This window comes from Electrophorus electricus, chromosome 7 (assembly GCF_013358815.1).
Source record: "Electrophorus electricus isolate fEleEle1 chromosome 7, fEleEle1.pri, whole genome shotgun sequence".
Taxonomy (NCBI): domain Eukaryota; kingdom Metazoa; phylum Chordata; class Actinopteri; order Gymnotiformes; family Gymnotidae; genus Electrophorus; species Electrophorus electricus.
In genome coordinates this window covers 3336286-3353309 of record NC_049541.1, presented here as the reverse complement: position 1 = coordinate 3353309, position 17024 = coordinate 3336286, and the positions used below count along the sequence as shown (strand labels likewise).

Below are 17024 nucleotides of genomic sequence, written 5' to 3'. Positions count from 1 at the left end.
ACGCGCACACTGTCCACTCTACACAACGACCGTGGCGAAAGAGTGAAGATTTTTACCCGCGACGAAGATCAAAGCGTTTACAACATCATGCTGGACTGATCGTATAACATTTCGAAATCGATGGATTGGTTTTGAAATCGTTTTTGAGAAGAAAAAAAAAAAGGAAAAAAACCCCCCCAACAAATCTGCTTCTGGGGGTTTTAGAGCGCGCGCTGTAGTGAGCGAGTGACAGGGCACGAGGGAGAGAGGGAGGGAGGGAGGCGGATAGACAACATTCTTCAGCGATGGAACTTACAATGGAAAACCTTGGCAATATGCACGGCGTCTCACACTCACAGGCGGGAGACCTGATGAACTCCTCACACGGAAGACCGTCATCAGCGTCCCACAGGAACCTGGTATCGCACGGGCGGTCGGCAATGGTATCCAGCATGGCTTCGATCTTGGAGGGCGCCGGTGAGTACCGGACCGACCCGGCTCTCTCTGGCCACCTGCATCCAGCAATGACCATGTGCGAGTCGGGGATGAATCTGTCCAACACGTACACCACGCTCACTCCGCTCCAGCATTTACCGCCCATCTCGACCGTTTCCGACAAGTTCCACCATCCCCACGCGCACCCACACCACCACGCCGCGCACCAGCGTCTGACCACCGGCAATGTCAGCGGCAGCTTCACCCTAATGCGAGACGACCGTGGCTTGGCCTCCATGAGCAACTTATACGGCCACTATCCCAAAGACATGTCCGCGATGGGCCCGCCGTTATCCCCGTTGTCCAACGGCCTCGGATCCCTGCACAACTCTCAACAGGCGCTGTCAGCTTACGGTCCGAGCGCTCATCTCACAAACGACAAAATGCTCTCGACGGGAGGCTTCGAACCACATGCGGCGATGCTTTCCCGGAGTGAGGAACACATCGCCCGGAGTTTAGGGGGTCACGGGCACAGTATGATCTCCAACCTCAACGGTATGCATCCTCACGGCCACCTCCACTCCCAGGCAAACGGGTCCATGCTGGCCGAGCGAGAGAGGCACGCAGCCGGGGCTGCGCAAGGCGGCGGCTCGGGGCAAGTGGAAGAGATCAACACGAAGGAGGTGGCGCAGCGGATCACAGCCGAGCTGAAGCGCTATAGCATACCGCAAGCCATCTTCGCCCAGAGGATCTTGTGTCGCTCGCAGGGAACTCTGTCGGATCTGCTGCGCAACCCAAAGCCGTGGAGTAAACTGAAGTCCGGCAGAGAGACATTCAGGAGAATGTGGAAATGGTTACAGGAGCCTGAGTTTCAACGAATGTCTGCGCTTAGGCTAGCCGGTGAGTGAGCGCGAGTAAAACTGGAAACATTCAGTTCAGAAGCCTTTTGGACTAAATTGTATACAGTTGTTATAATGGCCACACCGATAGCGCTGAGGATGATATCAATCATGGGCGCCTATCACATTGCCTATCACACTGCCATTATCCGAAGCATATCTGTTCGCCACATCATGCGTATCTTATTGTCACCCAACGTCTGGCAAACTCAGCGAAAGCTCGTGCAGGGTCGGATCGCTTACACTCACTTTAATTCTCGAGAGAGGCTGACAACGAAGTGGCATTCAGAGATACAGAGAACCACACGCGTGGTGGTGGTGGGAGAGGTGCTCACGTAAATAGTCATTTTGTCATTTTGTAATGTGAAAGCATAAACCAAGGGCCAAATAACGTGATAAAGTGAGCTGCGCTGGAGTCCTCTTCTAAAATTTTTATTTTAAAAATCCTGAAAAAAAGTTTAAAGTCTAAAGCTGCAAAGGCCGTACATAATTAAACCCTCATACGTAGATGGTAAGATTCAACAAAGAAAGTGAGGTCTAAATGGGTGCTAAGCTAGATGGCCATCAGACATTTGAGGAACGATTTCCTGTCAGACTTTGATGAGTGTACAGACCGCCCTCTCTTACAACAGATGGGGGAAATCTCCGACCATGTACGGCGGGCGTCCCTGCAAAGGTCGGATTCCTGTTTTCGGTTGTGTCATCTCGCGTCCCCCGAGTCAAGCGGATAGCCCTCGAGTCTCCCTGCGCGCTGAACTGCCTCTAAACGCAGCAAGGCGCAAACGAGTCAAAACCGCGCGGGTACAGCGCGTAAGGGAGCGTGACCTCCAGCTAATCAATAGCGCAGTTCCTTGCGTCCCTTTTAAATGGAGCGCACCGATCGATACTCGATTCGGAACTGAAAGGCAGATAACCGTGCTGATGGCCCGGCTTTTAATTTAGCCCGCTTTGTTTTAACGCTCTCTGATTAGACCGGTACTCCCCCACTTCCATTTATGTATGACGAATGCCGCATTTGTATGGAACTGCTGCCGCCATCGCGGTTTTCACCCATCCATCGGTTGGGCCGGCGAAGTCATTATGTCGACTGAAAATAGACTGATACAAAAATCTCACAAATAGAATTATTTGACAGCTCATTTCTTGCAGGATTGTTTTGTTTTGTTTTTTCCCCAGAAGTCATGTCACTTCAGGGAATATGATGTGAATGATAATTTTTCATGCAAACTCAAAAAGGCTTGTCAGTATAAGCAAAAAAGCTTAAAACAAGAAGTCAGCAGAAATGTATATTATTAAAACTGCAACATCACTTTTGTTAGCAATGGGCAACAATGGGAAAATGTTCAGAGATGCTGTCCCATGAAAGCTTATCCAGTTACCAATTCAATGAGAATTCAATGACTATTTTGACATTTCTGCATCATATAATGACTAGAACAGTGTTCTATTCCACGACCACTATATAAAATGACAAAAAACAAACCCCAAACATTGTAAAAAAAAAACTATCAATGCAACACTATAATTTAAATAAGTTGCACAATTTGCAGTCATCCTGAATTGTTTAAACAAATCTGGACTGTGTTGAATTTTGGTCATATCTAAAAATACATAGTAAAATTCCCTGACACACTTTGACAATGGCCAAGACAATGGCCGAAAACAAATCAGGAACAGTCCTTTCAAAATCCAAGGACATTAGAGGCATTCTAAATCTATGCAGACTTAACAAACAACACACTTTATAACCACAGTACAAAAAGAGCAATAAAACGTTAGGTCTTATATAGCTGCTTTAAGTCCCACCAACTCATCACTCATGGGTCTGTTCTTAGGGCACTTCACTAATCTTCTTCTCTGTTTCCTTGTTAAAAATGGAAACAACAACAAACAACAATAACAGCCCTTTAGCCTACGTTGTACAGTGGGTTCACATAAAGTACTTTACCCTATACAGTTCTATACAGTTCAGGTTATCATATGAAATTTATTATGATCTTGATCAATGCAAAATTGGAATTTCTTCTCTTTTCCTTTTGGAAGCAGTATGGATTCCCGCTGGCATACCGCTGAGATGGAGAAACAGTGTCCTTGTGGTTAGGGAGGTGCAGCATTAGTGACCTGCACATGGACACATGTCCAAACTGTGCACATTTGAATGCCTAATGGATAGCTCTGCAACAGTGATGAATTGCTTCTCAGCTCAGTCAAAATCCTTTCTCTCTCCCCTCACTCGCTTATTAGTAAATTGTTATTAACAGAAATAACAGAAGTCTTAAAAGATCTAAAAAATTCAGTGGTCAAAGAATAAGCTTTAAGACAACTAAAACTCGCCTTACGGCTTGTTAAGAATTTATGTAATTGTAATACATTTAGCAAAGGTCCTGCACCCTCTGGATATAGATGTGTACCTGTGTATTACAAGCTGAAACTACATCTACATCTGAACTACATCTGAGTGAAACATCTGCTTTCCAGCGTCTTTCTGCAAGGCTCCTAGTCCCTGCCTCTGTGCTGTCTAGGCCACGTTTTTTAATGGGCCAAAGTGTGACTATCTAAATGGATGAGAGCTGTTTGTGAAGACCCTATGTAGGCTATCAGTGGGCTGCTTGTAGTGTCATTTCCACTCTGGTCCCTCACAGCTAAGGGGGTGTCAGTCATTGGTCATTTAGATTTCACTGGTTAAGTGGGAAGTGAGTCTGTCGCTAGTAGATTTCAATTTTTCACAGCAGTAAATTGTTTCAGACTGGTCTGAATTTCTGAGTAAGGTTAAACCTTAAGTAGCCATTCAAATTTCTCTAGCTAGGCTAGGCTAATGTCTGTTTTGCACCTGGTATTGTACTGAGTAAGCAGTTAAACAAAGTTGGGCAGTGAACAAGTATAAGCCAACCAGACTCCAAATGTACTGAAGAGTGATCAAATTCGCTATCTGTTATAATATATATATAGTTTTGGTACTTTGTACAGACTTTAATTCAGACAGTTATCATATTTGGAGTGATAAAGAACAGTGTAAAACACATCAATGACCATTACCCATAATTGCTCAAATAACAATCCTTAATTTATAATAACCATCCATTATATCTTTATGCCAATATTACCAAGTAATTTTTAGCAATTCAGGTCCATATTTTGTCGGCACACTAACTTGACTCTCAGTGTTTGAAAGGTATTGTAATATAACGATAATGCTATTATATTTCTAAGTTAATTTATTTTAAAAGGAAGCACATGTGGAAAGCACCTTAAGGAATGAGGGTGCATGGTTTGACAGGACACTGAATGAAGTCCAGCACCATTGTTCAGAGAGGCTCAGGGATCCACTCGCAATCACAAGAGCCCACCAGAACAGAAGAGCATGCATATGATGAGGCAGGTTACAACAGTGTGCCAAAGTCAGTCCAAAGTCTAGTGCCTTGTATCATTTTATTCAGAAAACCCAGGTGATATCGCTTGCAACTATCTCACTGTGGGTAAGAGCTGCTGGTTACCATATAATGGTGAAACCTGTCAGCATGAGTTGATCGTTGGTCATGCTACTTATATTAAGTAATGTGAAACCTTAATTATTCATTAAATAGTCATTAAAGAATCATTTACAATCATCAGAGCATTGTATTTGATACTTGTATCCAAATACATCTGGCGGAAATTTGATACACTCTGTCTCTAGACATAATGAAAAGATTCTTGTGGGGGCTTCTGTTATTTGAAGAGGAAATATTCATTAATACCTCATAGATATGAGATATATACATACTCCAAAAAGATCAGTTATGAGGAATGAGGACTCGAGAGGCCACTGAACTACATGAAGAGCTTTGAGACTCTTGCACAGAACATAGGAAAAAGTCATGACCTTTAATTCCCGTGTGTGTGTGTGTGTGTGTGTGTGTCTTTGATGCTGCTGCTGCATGCACACATGTGACTTTATCCGTCTCGTTATGCAGGCTCACCATAAAGCGACCAGCACTAATTCCATCAAGCACGCAACATTTGTTGATTTGCCTTTTCTCGGCGAATAACAAGTGGTAAGGTAATGGCTCCAGTGGAGCAAATACATCAAAGTTGCTCATCTCAGGAAATCTCATAATTAAATCGAAGATGAAGGCAAAAAGTGCAGGTCAGCAGCTGGGGAGACTGGCCGGCTGTGGCAGGGTCGTCAGCCGGCTCTCGCGCCCGACTCCGCTTCACCACAGAGGGCCTTTCCGCCTGCCGTGGCTTTGTCATTCTCATATGTTTGCCTGGCTCTGCACGTACGAGAGATCAATAACACGTCCCCCCTCCTCCTCTCTGCTTCTCTTCTGCTCTCTGGTTGTCTCTGCAGCAAATCACACACACAAAAATGACCCAGGATCCGTTATTACGGTCACAGTAATACTGAATAAGATCTGTTGGTGTGGTGAATCCACCAGAGGTACCAAAAAAAAAAAGATTCTCAGATGTTTCTTCTAGCAGGCCACTGGACATCTGAGACACACAGTGATGCAAAATGGCCGACGCCGTAAGTGGATACCTACGAGAGTGATCTAGCTAAGGGTCTGAATGAGATGTCCGTCGAACAGCTGCGGTTCGGAGTTCTTAAGTAATGTTCGGTGATTATGTTTTCGGCCTGGCTGTGTAGAATGGAATATGCGTGAGAGCCATTAATGTACATGTGTGTGGTTGTGTGAGTGGGTGCATGTGTGTGTAGGTGTGAGATGTTACAGACATGAGCAGTAACACAATGTGTGCGGCTGAATTCAGCTTTTGGCATCACTGGTGTAATCACTGTCTAGGATAAATTCTTGCACAGCTTCAGTGGTCCGTTCAGTTTTCCATGCATAATACTCAAAAACATTAAAAAGAATGTATTGTCCATTTGACAATAATGGTTGAGTCCAACCATCTGACAGCACTCAGCACAGACAAGCTATACAAATGGGTAAATTGCCAAAGCAGAGGCCGTGGAATCCTGTGAATTAGACTCAGAGAGAAAAATTCATCTGATTAGTGGGAACGTTTGCTTTGAATTGAAAGTCCAGTCTCTGAAACTGGCAAATGTGCCCCACAGGCGTTTAAAGAACATGAATGCTATAAGAGAGTCAAAACTCACACACACGAGTTCCGTGCTTCCTGTGAGCATGCTTCCAGCTGTTCTCAGGACATTAGCGGCTCCTGTCAGTGTGCTCCGAGTCAGTCCCAGTATGGCTGAGGCCCTGTTATGCTGATTCCTTTCCCAGGCTGCATGCTGGTGTTGGTTTAAACCTCGTCACCTCACAGGTGCAAATAGAACAAGACCACCTTAAAGAGCTTAACTCACAGGCGAATTGGTGGGTTTGTAAGTTGAAATATATCAAAGGCTCCCAGATGACCCACTTTTAAAATATAGCTTCAAGTCAGGAGCTAGAGTAGGAGGTACTGTACATTCTAGCTACATTCTACACACAGACACACACACACACACACACACACACGCACACATTGCCTCTTCCATTCCAAAAGAAAACCAAAGATGATTTTACTTCTGTACTCATCGCTACCAAACTGTGGAAGCAATCATAGATCTGTTTTAAAACACACACAGTGTAAAAGCGTGGGATGGCGCGGGATGAAATGTGTGTTGTGTGAGATAAAAGCAGACGCCGGCAGGCACTGCGATTGATTGAGGGCGGGAGAGATTTGACTTTGTGAGAAGCAGAAGATGCAGGCGAGCTGCTGAAATGATCGATTGTGCCGTTAATAATTGATAAGCGTGGGTGGGGGTGGGGGGGAGACCAGGGCCCAGCGCTGCTGTAACAGAGCCCGCTCTCGGTAAGCAAAGTGAAAACGTGCGCCGAATGTTTCGAGACGACGTAAATGTCACTGAGGAATATGGCGGCGTGGATCAAAAACAAAACAAAAACAAAGACGGTCTGAGGTGCGGAATGCCCGTGTAACGGCAGTGTCGAGACCCCGGTGTGGGCGGGGGGCATAAGGGGAATTTCTCCATCGGCGCTCCTGCTCACATCGGCAAAGGCCTGCTGATTATCATTTCATGCTTGTCAGCAAATACACTGATGGAATCCAAGGTGGGGATTGTTTGGTATTTGAGGGATGAAGAGGGACGAGTATTGTGTTCAGACGTGACAACAGGGTCATGCGGGTGGGGTTCTGTGTGCGCGTGTGTATTTGCTTGCCCAATGAGTACAGGTACAAAATGGATACATAAATGTGGCTCTACTGTATGCACTGTTGTGTATGCGTGATGCCAAGAAGGAATGCCCATATCAGACACACCGTGTGTTTGAATGCCTTTTGCCATGTGTCAGTGCTTGTGTGTGAGTGTAGTTATGTGTATATGTGTGTGTGTGTGTGTGAGTGTGTATGTGATTGGGTTATAGAGTGTGCCTGTGCTATACATTGTTAAGGCTTATCTGACTTTCGCTGAATCTGTATTGATTTCCTTTCCCTGCTCTCTCCTTCCATCTCTGGGGCTCCCACCAGCAGCAGCCAGCCAAGCAGACCCACAGACGCACACACACGCATACCGCACACGCATACCGCACACGCACCACACTGGGCCCCCTGTTCACAGTACATTCCCACCAACAGATTTGCAACACACTGTTCCTGCAACACACACACGAACATGCAGACACAGACAAATTTTGTGATTCTAGATTCCATCTGAAAGATGCTGTAGAGCTCACAAAGCAAACACATGGTGATAAATCATAATCAAGGCCTACATTAAACAGTTTGAGTGAATGCATACTCAAGTATTATCTATTTGCAGAATTATAAAACATGTAATTTGGGAATGACAGGAAATATATGCTTCCATATGAAGCCAGAGATTGGGACTTTATTACTAATAAAGTGTGGCCTTTACTCACTAACACTTCTGCTTTGTGTGCTCCACCTGCGTTCATTTACAGCTAAAGCATAATGAACACGTAAAGCCACAATAAGTATTCAATAAGGAATAGGGCCTAAAATATGGCACTGCATTTCTAAAACAGAGATATGGCGGGAAGGGTTATGCCTTGCAAAAAAAAGTCTGTCTGAAAGCAATGATTTATATACCTATTGAATGGTAAATAACAGCCTGAATAACAAGCTATTGTAGAACTACATATATTTGATACTAACAAATGGACAAAAACTTTCACTGACTTGCCATGAGTTAGAATACCAGTCTTTAGAAAATGAAGCAATTATAGGTGTAGATGCAATTTTCAGGAATTAATAGACGAATTCCATAAATATATGGTGAACAAAAATATGGCTTAAGAAATCTCTTGACTTTAACGACTTTAATAATCACGCTGTATGTGACAAACACATACTCCAGAGACGTCATATGTCATTGTATGAAGAAGACAGTGGTTTATGTATAACAATAACAGCAAATGGAGTTTAATGATTTGACACATAGATTCAGAGCAAACATGACCGGGAGTGTCTGTGTTGCAAAGAAAAAGAAGAAGGATGTTACATTTGGTATAAAAGACATTAAAAGGGAAATCTTCATGGTTACCTTCAGTTGTGTGTGCAAATTCTAGTCTCTTATAACTTGCCTCCTGAAATCGGGAATACCTAGTCTTTAAGACAATTGAATCAGCAGGTATTCATTTTGCTAAACACTCATCAGAAAGCAATGATTAGGAAAAAAAATGGAATTAGAGTGAAGGGGGATGTCTGTAGAGGCCATAAGCAACTACTGTGTGTATATTCGCAGAGTCCAAAGAGATCCAGTAAAGGGCTCTAACAGTGTAATGTGGGATTAATATAAAATCTGTTATAGATCTTTTTGCTCCTTGGCTTTTGTCAATCTGGCTATGAATGGCATTTAATTGAGCTGGTAGGCATAGATCTGGCTTGTCAGATGTTTGTCCACTGAGCAATTGATTTAGGAGACCAGTTAGGAAACGCAGTGCACACAGAGGAACTGCCCCTGACTTGAACTATAGGAATGCCCAGCTTCTATTACACCAATCTCAAAAGGCCAAACTCACGCGCCAGGTTCCCACACTCCCTCATATCCAATGACAGCATAGATGAAGAGGCTGCATTCCCTAGCAACTGCCAACGCTAACTGGAGCTAAACCAAACAACTGCCGTGAATCGAACCACGTTTTTAAATTAAAAGTGACAAACCGAAGTCCCTCTTATTACTGAAATACTAAAGTGTGCTAGCGTGAGTTAGCAAGCGATCTTTTATGAGCAAATCACTGAGTGAAATGACATTAGGCATCCTTTGGTCTTAGATACGACGTAACTGCTCAATGCATGCAAACACTTGGAAACGGAATGTATCGCCAATCATCAATATCATATTAGAATATATTTTCTATCATCTAATATGTACCCGCAAATCAAAATAACTAATTAACTAAATAAATAAATGCATCAATAAATGATCGTAAATAAGCAATTATGGCCTAAAGTGGTGCGAAAAATTATTGTGTGGAAACTACAGTGGTTTCAGTGACTACAACAAGAGCATGAAGGAAGTAAAAGTGAGAACTACAACATGCTTTGCTAAAAGCATTAGGATTTGGAAATTACTTTAAGGTTCTCGGCTAACTTTCATCTTACTTAAAGGTATTTGCGCTTGAAGGTTTAATTTTGTTTTATGAGATGTTGACGTGAAGAATGTGTGCATGTGTGAGCACGCACTTGTGTGTTTCTTTTTCATGTGCAATAAAGCCTTTAACAGGAAACACCTACAATAGTTTTAATGTATAGGCCTGATAAACTCATGTTGCGTGTGCTTTAGTTTAGTGAAATATAGTTTGTCTATGTGATACTTGGCGTTTCTATGAAAGCAATGTATTAAAAAATATAAGTAGTTCTATTATTATTTTATTACAAAAATAAACTCCCAATCTAGCGGTGTATCGTATCGAATTCCTGAACGGAATATTCATGTCATCTAAAAATTATACAGACACAATAAGGCCGAAACCTTTGTTACGTTCAGCACGAGCTTGCCGGGATATGTAAATGTTTAGATGCACGTGTTTAGATTACCTGAAGCGAGATACATAAAATAACCAGAATATAGCCTGGTCTATATAAAATATATATTATTTTGGGTAATGTGCTCAATTCTATTCAAAATGCACCAATTCAAAATTTTAGTATAAAACATTAACTCGCTTTCAGACACAGTTGTACGCTTTCCAGATACATTTTACAAAATGGAAAAGGGGAAATGATTTTGTAATTATAACATTCAATTTTGTAATTGTAACATTCGCCGGTGATATTTAAAACACACCGTAGCCTACCTGAACTGGAAGAACTCCCTGAAATTACAGCGCATATGGTCTATCATAGCAAAGAGCTGTGACCTCTGTTTAAAATATTTTCTCTCTGACAGACTTCTAATTGTTTTTCTTGTCAAACTCTGACAGGTTATAGGATAATCGTGGTGGGTGCGGTCCAGGGATGTATGAGTTCAAAATTCTGTTTCTGATGAAAATGAAAGATCGAATTGATTGGCCTTAGTTGTGCCTCGCGATGTGTCCGAGAATCTCGGGGCGCCATATTCTATTGACAGGGAAAAGTGACACGGGCCTACGGTCATGTCACCATCTGACAGCCTTGGACACTGGCGTTCGCGATAGTACACCTACTTTTCATGACCATGTCATCCCATGCAAATCTCACTGGCCTCCATCATCACGGCAGCTTTTTATCACAGTTGAAGAAAAAAAAAATGTCATGCAACTTATATTTTAGTCACGCAAATTAAACTTAGGCAGCCATAAATAGCCCAATATATTACAGCAAAGCGCAACGGACTATTAGGCCTATAAGCGAATAGGCCGTTTAATCTGTTGAACAGACATGTGTTTATAGAGCGTGGATGAGCTATTTGTGAGTAGATGATTGACATGGCTGTTTTTCGTCAGCAGTAGTCCGGCCCGCTCGGGAGAGGGTACGTTTCACCGCACCCCAAAAAAGATCGGCCCCACTCAAGCCATCGATCCCAAGCCGAGCGGTTAGCTGCATGGTGCGGTTAGTTATTGATTCCGCCCTCGCACTCTCCCTCACTCCAACACACCCTCATCGCACACAGCACCCGCACAAAACTAGTTTCTCATTCAAGTCGCATGTTTTTGCTTAGAACCACACCTGCAAATGCTGTGATTTCTGGTCATTTATTCAGGGTCCTTCCCGGTTTTTATCTTTTTGAATAACTTAAGGGAGACTAATAGACGTTTTATGTGCTTTAATAATCCTAATAATTTAGGCTTCTTCAAGTTCATTAGTCATGACTGACTTTTGCAATAAAGTTTAAGCAAATAGTTATGAAGAACATTAAAAAACGGGTACTAAAAATCAGCTTCACATTAATTTTCAAGTGCTGACATGTGAATCCTGGAACTTTACCTCAGGGGAGAGTACGGTGTCTCCAAAATTAAGTTACAACTAGGCTGCATTTTTCTATTGGAAGGACCGACTTGAGTTACGAGGGTAATATGGCTGATGTAAGCATATTGCTTTCAAATAATTTTACAATACAGTCTCCACTGACCGTTCGAATAAAGTCCACAACTGAGTGAAGTTAATAACTATTAACAACTATTACGTGCCTCCCAGGGTGTTTAAACCGCATTTAAATCGCGTGCTTTCAGGGCTCGTGGGGAAAGAACTTCGAGTCTATGTTTAACCAGAAGGTCCACGTTTCAATATGGCTACGCACGGGCACATGAAAAATAGTACAAGGTATTAGCAATCAGATACCCTATAAATACAGTGTAGGTACAGGAAAACAGAATACGCATCTAAAATATTGCTCGCAGATGCAATCATAGAGAACTTCATCCATCTTAGTGATAACACATCGATAACCGTGATTACCACTGGATTACGAAACTAAATAGACTCTGCCAATTAAAACGTAGTTTGCCAACAGTCAGAGGACAAGCGGGCTTCCATTTGTGAATGTCTGGGTAAACTATCTTTAGCTATTTTATGTATTTTCTCGTAAGAGAGCAATTTATATATTTTCATTTAAAAAATGTTCTCATTACAGTATGAGCTGACATCTGCTAATAGCTCTAGTTTCAGGCGTTTTTCACACACACACACACACACACACACACACACACACACACACACACACACGTCAAGATACAGATTCAGTAGGGGAGAGAGAAATGGAGAGAGGAGGTGACGCACGTCGTTTATCGTTGGGTCCTACAGGCGAAAATAAAGAGCTCCGTTTAATTCCACTAAAACGAATGGTGCCGAGCTGGAGACAAATACGTAAATGTATTGCTGGCTTTGTAAGATCTGTGGAAGCAATGTCTGGTTAAGGAAAACAGACATTATGTATTAAATTATCAGTATATTAGCGCCAACACTCACTCATTACATTATAGAATATTGAGTCGGGAGAAGCGCGGTAGCTCGGAGCCAGAGAAAGCTTGGCATGACCGTGACTGCGCGGAATGAATTAAATAAATGCTCCATGAAACGTTCTTAAAGCGCAGGTCAATCGATACTGAGACTATTACTCTGTAAAAAAATTCGAACAATTGAAACAACAACAAAGATTAACAAATGACGTAGCTTAATGTGACTTTATAATGAGATGCTGGGACAGGTGTCAATACAGGCCTATTTTAAGAAGGCTCGTTTTGGCCCCCACGTACAAGGCTGCGAACAATCATTCTTGGATCCAAAACGTCTTCTGATACGTCAGTTTGGATGTAACTGCAGAAGAATTATTGTCTAATCGAACCACCGGGGACTTGAAAAAACCTTTTTAGCCGCTTAGGCAACACAGATGTGTAGCCATTTTTCAAATAAGATGCAAAGTAAATGCAAAGAAACCACCGAGGACTAAGAAAGCATCCCGTCCACGCCGCCGTCAGGGTTCTTGCTTTAGACCCATCTGTGAATATGAACTGAGCAGTTCGACACCTTCCTGTTAACTTGTCGTTTTTCTGATGCCCATTATGGTTTCCTATAGCCCACATAAAAACATAAAGGATAGCCTACATCATATCTCCGTGGAGACGAAGAAGTGTTTTTACCTGCAGGAAGTAAAATCTCTGGCTACAGCTGCGATGCAAATAGGCGTAGCCGTTGCGAAGAAATGCGATTTTGCTGCATTTTAAGCACGTAGTCGTACAGGAGATCTGAGGCGACCACTACCACTCATAGGGCTAGCCAACATCTCGTATTAGATGTTTCATTCTAAATCCTACGACTTCTCACTTTTGATATAATACTGAATACAGCAGTGGTCTGCGTGATTTTACTAGTGTTTTTCTCAAGTTTCACCCAGAATTTGCATAAAGCTATCGCTTATTGCCATAGGCCTAATGATTATGCAGATCTGGGTCCAATACATCAACACAAGGTTAAACGTTCATTTGTTGAAACCTTTGTTCGTCTTCGTGCAGTACGCGCGCGTCTCCACTTTGGCCCACGGTCTGGTGCACCTGACCTGAGCGTGAGCTGGTTGAGACTATCTGCGGTAATTATGCTTTGCACACATTAAACAATTCATATCTGCACTGCATTGAGCTAAAGGATGTTTGACCCAAGAGATTAGAATAGGCTGTGCGTGAAATTGGACTGTGGGGTGAATTTTACTGAAAGGTAGCTGTAATGCTTTGTTATTTTGTTTACACGTCGGCTATGCCTACACGACTTGCGCTACAGTCAGCGATAATTAACTTAAATGTCATTGTCGAAATTTGGATTTTTAGAAAAAAGACAAGGAGAAAAGGGCTACGTGGGAAATTCTGAAAAGACTCCGTCTAATTCTGATGTAGACTTGAGCCGTAATGACAATGTGTGCCCAAGGTTTTGAACATTTTAGATGGATTTTTATAGAATTTACTCCACTAGACCTGCCCTCTAATGCATGTGCGTCTTTCTTCTTTCTGTCTACGCTCGGCTATTGCCCTAAAAGCTGCAATGATCGATTTTCCTCTGTTTTCTCCTGCGCACGTGGTCCAGTAATCAGGGCCCCCTTCCCGGGCGATCGATCTGTATTGATCCCTCGAGCCCAGTGCGCGCCCACTCTCGGGGAGGCGCGAGAACCGTGCCGGAACGAGTGACATCAGGAGGTAGAATGTGGGAACGAGCGAAATGTGCTAGTCTGGCGCTCGATACCAAACATACGGACAATTGTACAAAAGACATCAAAATATAGGTCACAGAATACGGCTAAAATATATTATTTGCTACAATTACAGATTTTTATACAGTTTTTAAAATTTTGTAGCAAGCCACTTTTTGCTGTCCAGCCTGTTTCAGGGCAGCATGTAGGTTGTACAACTGTAACTACGCCTTATCAAAGCCACTAGGTATTTCTATTTAATGTATTAATACTCTTTGCATAGATGTAGATTGTTGATACACTCTGAGAGGATGTGATATGCACTACACTACCCTATAGGGTGTGTGTGTGTGCACATGTGTGCATATATTTATACATACCTATAAATTTTCAAAAGCAGAGTGTGACATGATCTGGAATATATTGTACGGAACTGAATTGTGTTGTTGATGTGTTCATGTGTCTGTATTTGTACATTGGTGGTTGGAGACTCTTTGTGTTTTAGGCAGTGTTTAGGAGTGTGTATGCATGCATCACATGTTCTTTGTGTGTATGTGTGTTTGTGTGCATGTGTGTGTGATGTGCAGTGGTATATGAAAATGATGGATGAGCGTGCTGTTGCTTTAGATGGCAGCAGTAAACAGATTTGACTGTGTAGGAGAGATCGATTGGCTCATGGCTCTCTGTAATTAGACATACAGCGCCAGGGCTCAGCATTCACACTCTCAGCACAATCTCACTGGGGGAACCCTCACTGCAACACACACACACACACACACACACACACACACACACACACACGCACACACACACATACAGAGAGAGAGAGATAGAGGGAGCAAAGTGTGTGTGTGAGAGAATGACAGAAAGAAGAGAGAGATGGAAAGGAGAGAGATACTGAAAGAGAAAGTGAGACAGAGAGAGGGAGGGGAGAGAGTCTGTGCAAAGCTGATGGCGATGGACGTTTGTGGCCATGAAAGGGATCAAATTATACACACAGGACAGCACGGGATCTGGAGCAGTGTGTGCTGTGCAAGAGCATTCTTCACAGGACTTGCTGACTTTGAGAAACAAAAGCACACAGAACAACACTAATCCATAAAGAAAAATAGTACCTAAAATTAACTCAATGTCCTGTTCACCAGAGTTGGTTAGCGGTGTTCCTTTAAAAACATCAAATAACGGAACAGGGTTGTTTCACTGAATAGTCCAATAATGTCAGCATGATTACTAGTATTCTTTGAAAGCTATTTTTAACAGAAATTATTTTCAGTATTATCTGCTCCTTCCACCCTGGACAGCCTGTGTTTGTCTGCAGCCGTATGAACACCTCTTTGTCTGGAGAGGTCTGCATGGTTAAAAGTGAAGCCCACCACATGAATGTAAATCCCCTGAATGACTCCAAACAGCTTGGAGAGGGAGAGTGGATTTTGCTGGAGGGTTCTCTGACATGAGTCCCTGAGGATGCCCTCTTCCTATTAAAAGCACACACACACACACACACACACACACACACACACACACACACACACACACACACACACACACACACACACACACACACACCACTCTCTCTCCCTCTCTCTCTCTCTCATACACACACACACACACCACTCTCTCCCCCTCTCTCTCATACACACACACACACACACACCACTCTCTCTCCCTCTCTCTCTCTCTCTCTCATACACACACACACCACTCTCTCTCTCCCCCTCTCTCTCATACACACACACACACACACACACACACACACACACACACACACACACACACACACACACACACACACACACCACTCTCTCTCCCTCTCTCTCTCTCTCATACACACACACCACTCTCTCTCTCCCCCTCTCTCTCATACACACACACACACACACACACACACACACACACACACACACTCTCCCTCTCTCTCTCTCTCATACACACACACACACCACTCTCTCTCTCCCCCTCTCTCTCATACACACACACACACACACACACACACACACACCACTCTCTCTACCTCTCTCTCTCTCTCTCTCATACACACACACACCACATCTATTTAATGCTACTATTTAAAAATCTGTACCTAACAGTGTCTCATGTACAATTATTCATTCAATATACATGCGTCTCACCCTCTCTTTCTTCTCTCTCTCTCTCTGTCTCTCTCTCTCTCTCTGTCTCTCTCTCTCTCTCTCTCTCTCTCTCTCTCTGTATCTCTCTCTCTCCTTCTCTCCCCTTCTCTCTTTTTCCTGTCTGCAGCCTGCAAGCGGAAGGAACAGGAGCAGCACAAGGACCGCAGCCTGGCACCCAAGAAGCAGAGGTTGGTCTTCACCGACCTCCAGCGCCGCACGCTCGTCGCCATCTTCAAGGAGAACAAGCGTCCGAGCAAGGAGATGCAGATCACCATCTCGCAGCAGCTGGGTCTGGAACTCTCCACTGTCAGCAACTTCTTCATGAACGCACGGCGCCGCTGCGTGGACCGCTGGCACGATGAGGCCGGCGCCTCGGCTGCCGTTGCCCCGGGTCCCGGCCAGCCGGGCACTTCCGCCACCGCTGCCGCATTCTCCAAGGCCTGAGGGGCCTGCCTACCTGCCCGGCAGCTCGAGCTCCTGCACACCCACTCAAACCTCGACCTACTCGGCTCAGCATGGCCGATA

At 43.6% G+C, this 17024-nt stretch overlaps 1 protein-coding gene across 1 annotated transcript; it reads left to right on the top strand.

The window, feature by feature from the left end:
• Positions 1-284: 284 nt before the first annotated feature.
• Positions 285-16943, top strand: onecut3b (one cut homeobox 3b). The gene is made up of 2 exons (XM_027021773.2): positions 285-1314; positions 16627-16943. The coding sequence occupies exons 1-2, from the start codon at positions 285-287 to the stop codon at positions 16941-16943; spliced, it is 1347 nt and encodes a 448-aa protein (XP_026877574.2).
• The last annotated feature ends 81 nt before the right edge of the window (positions 16944-17024 follow it).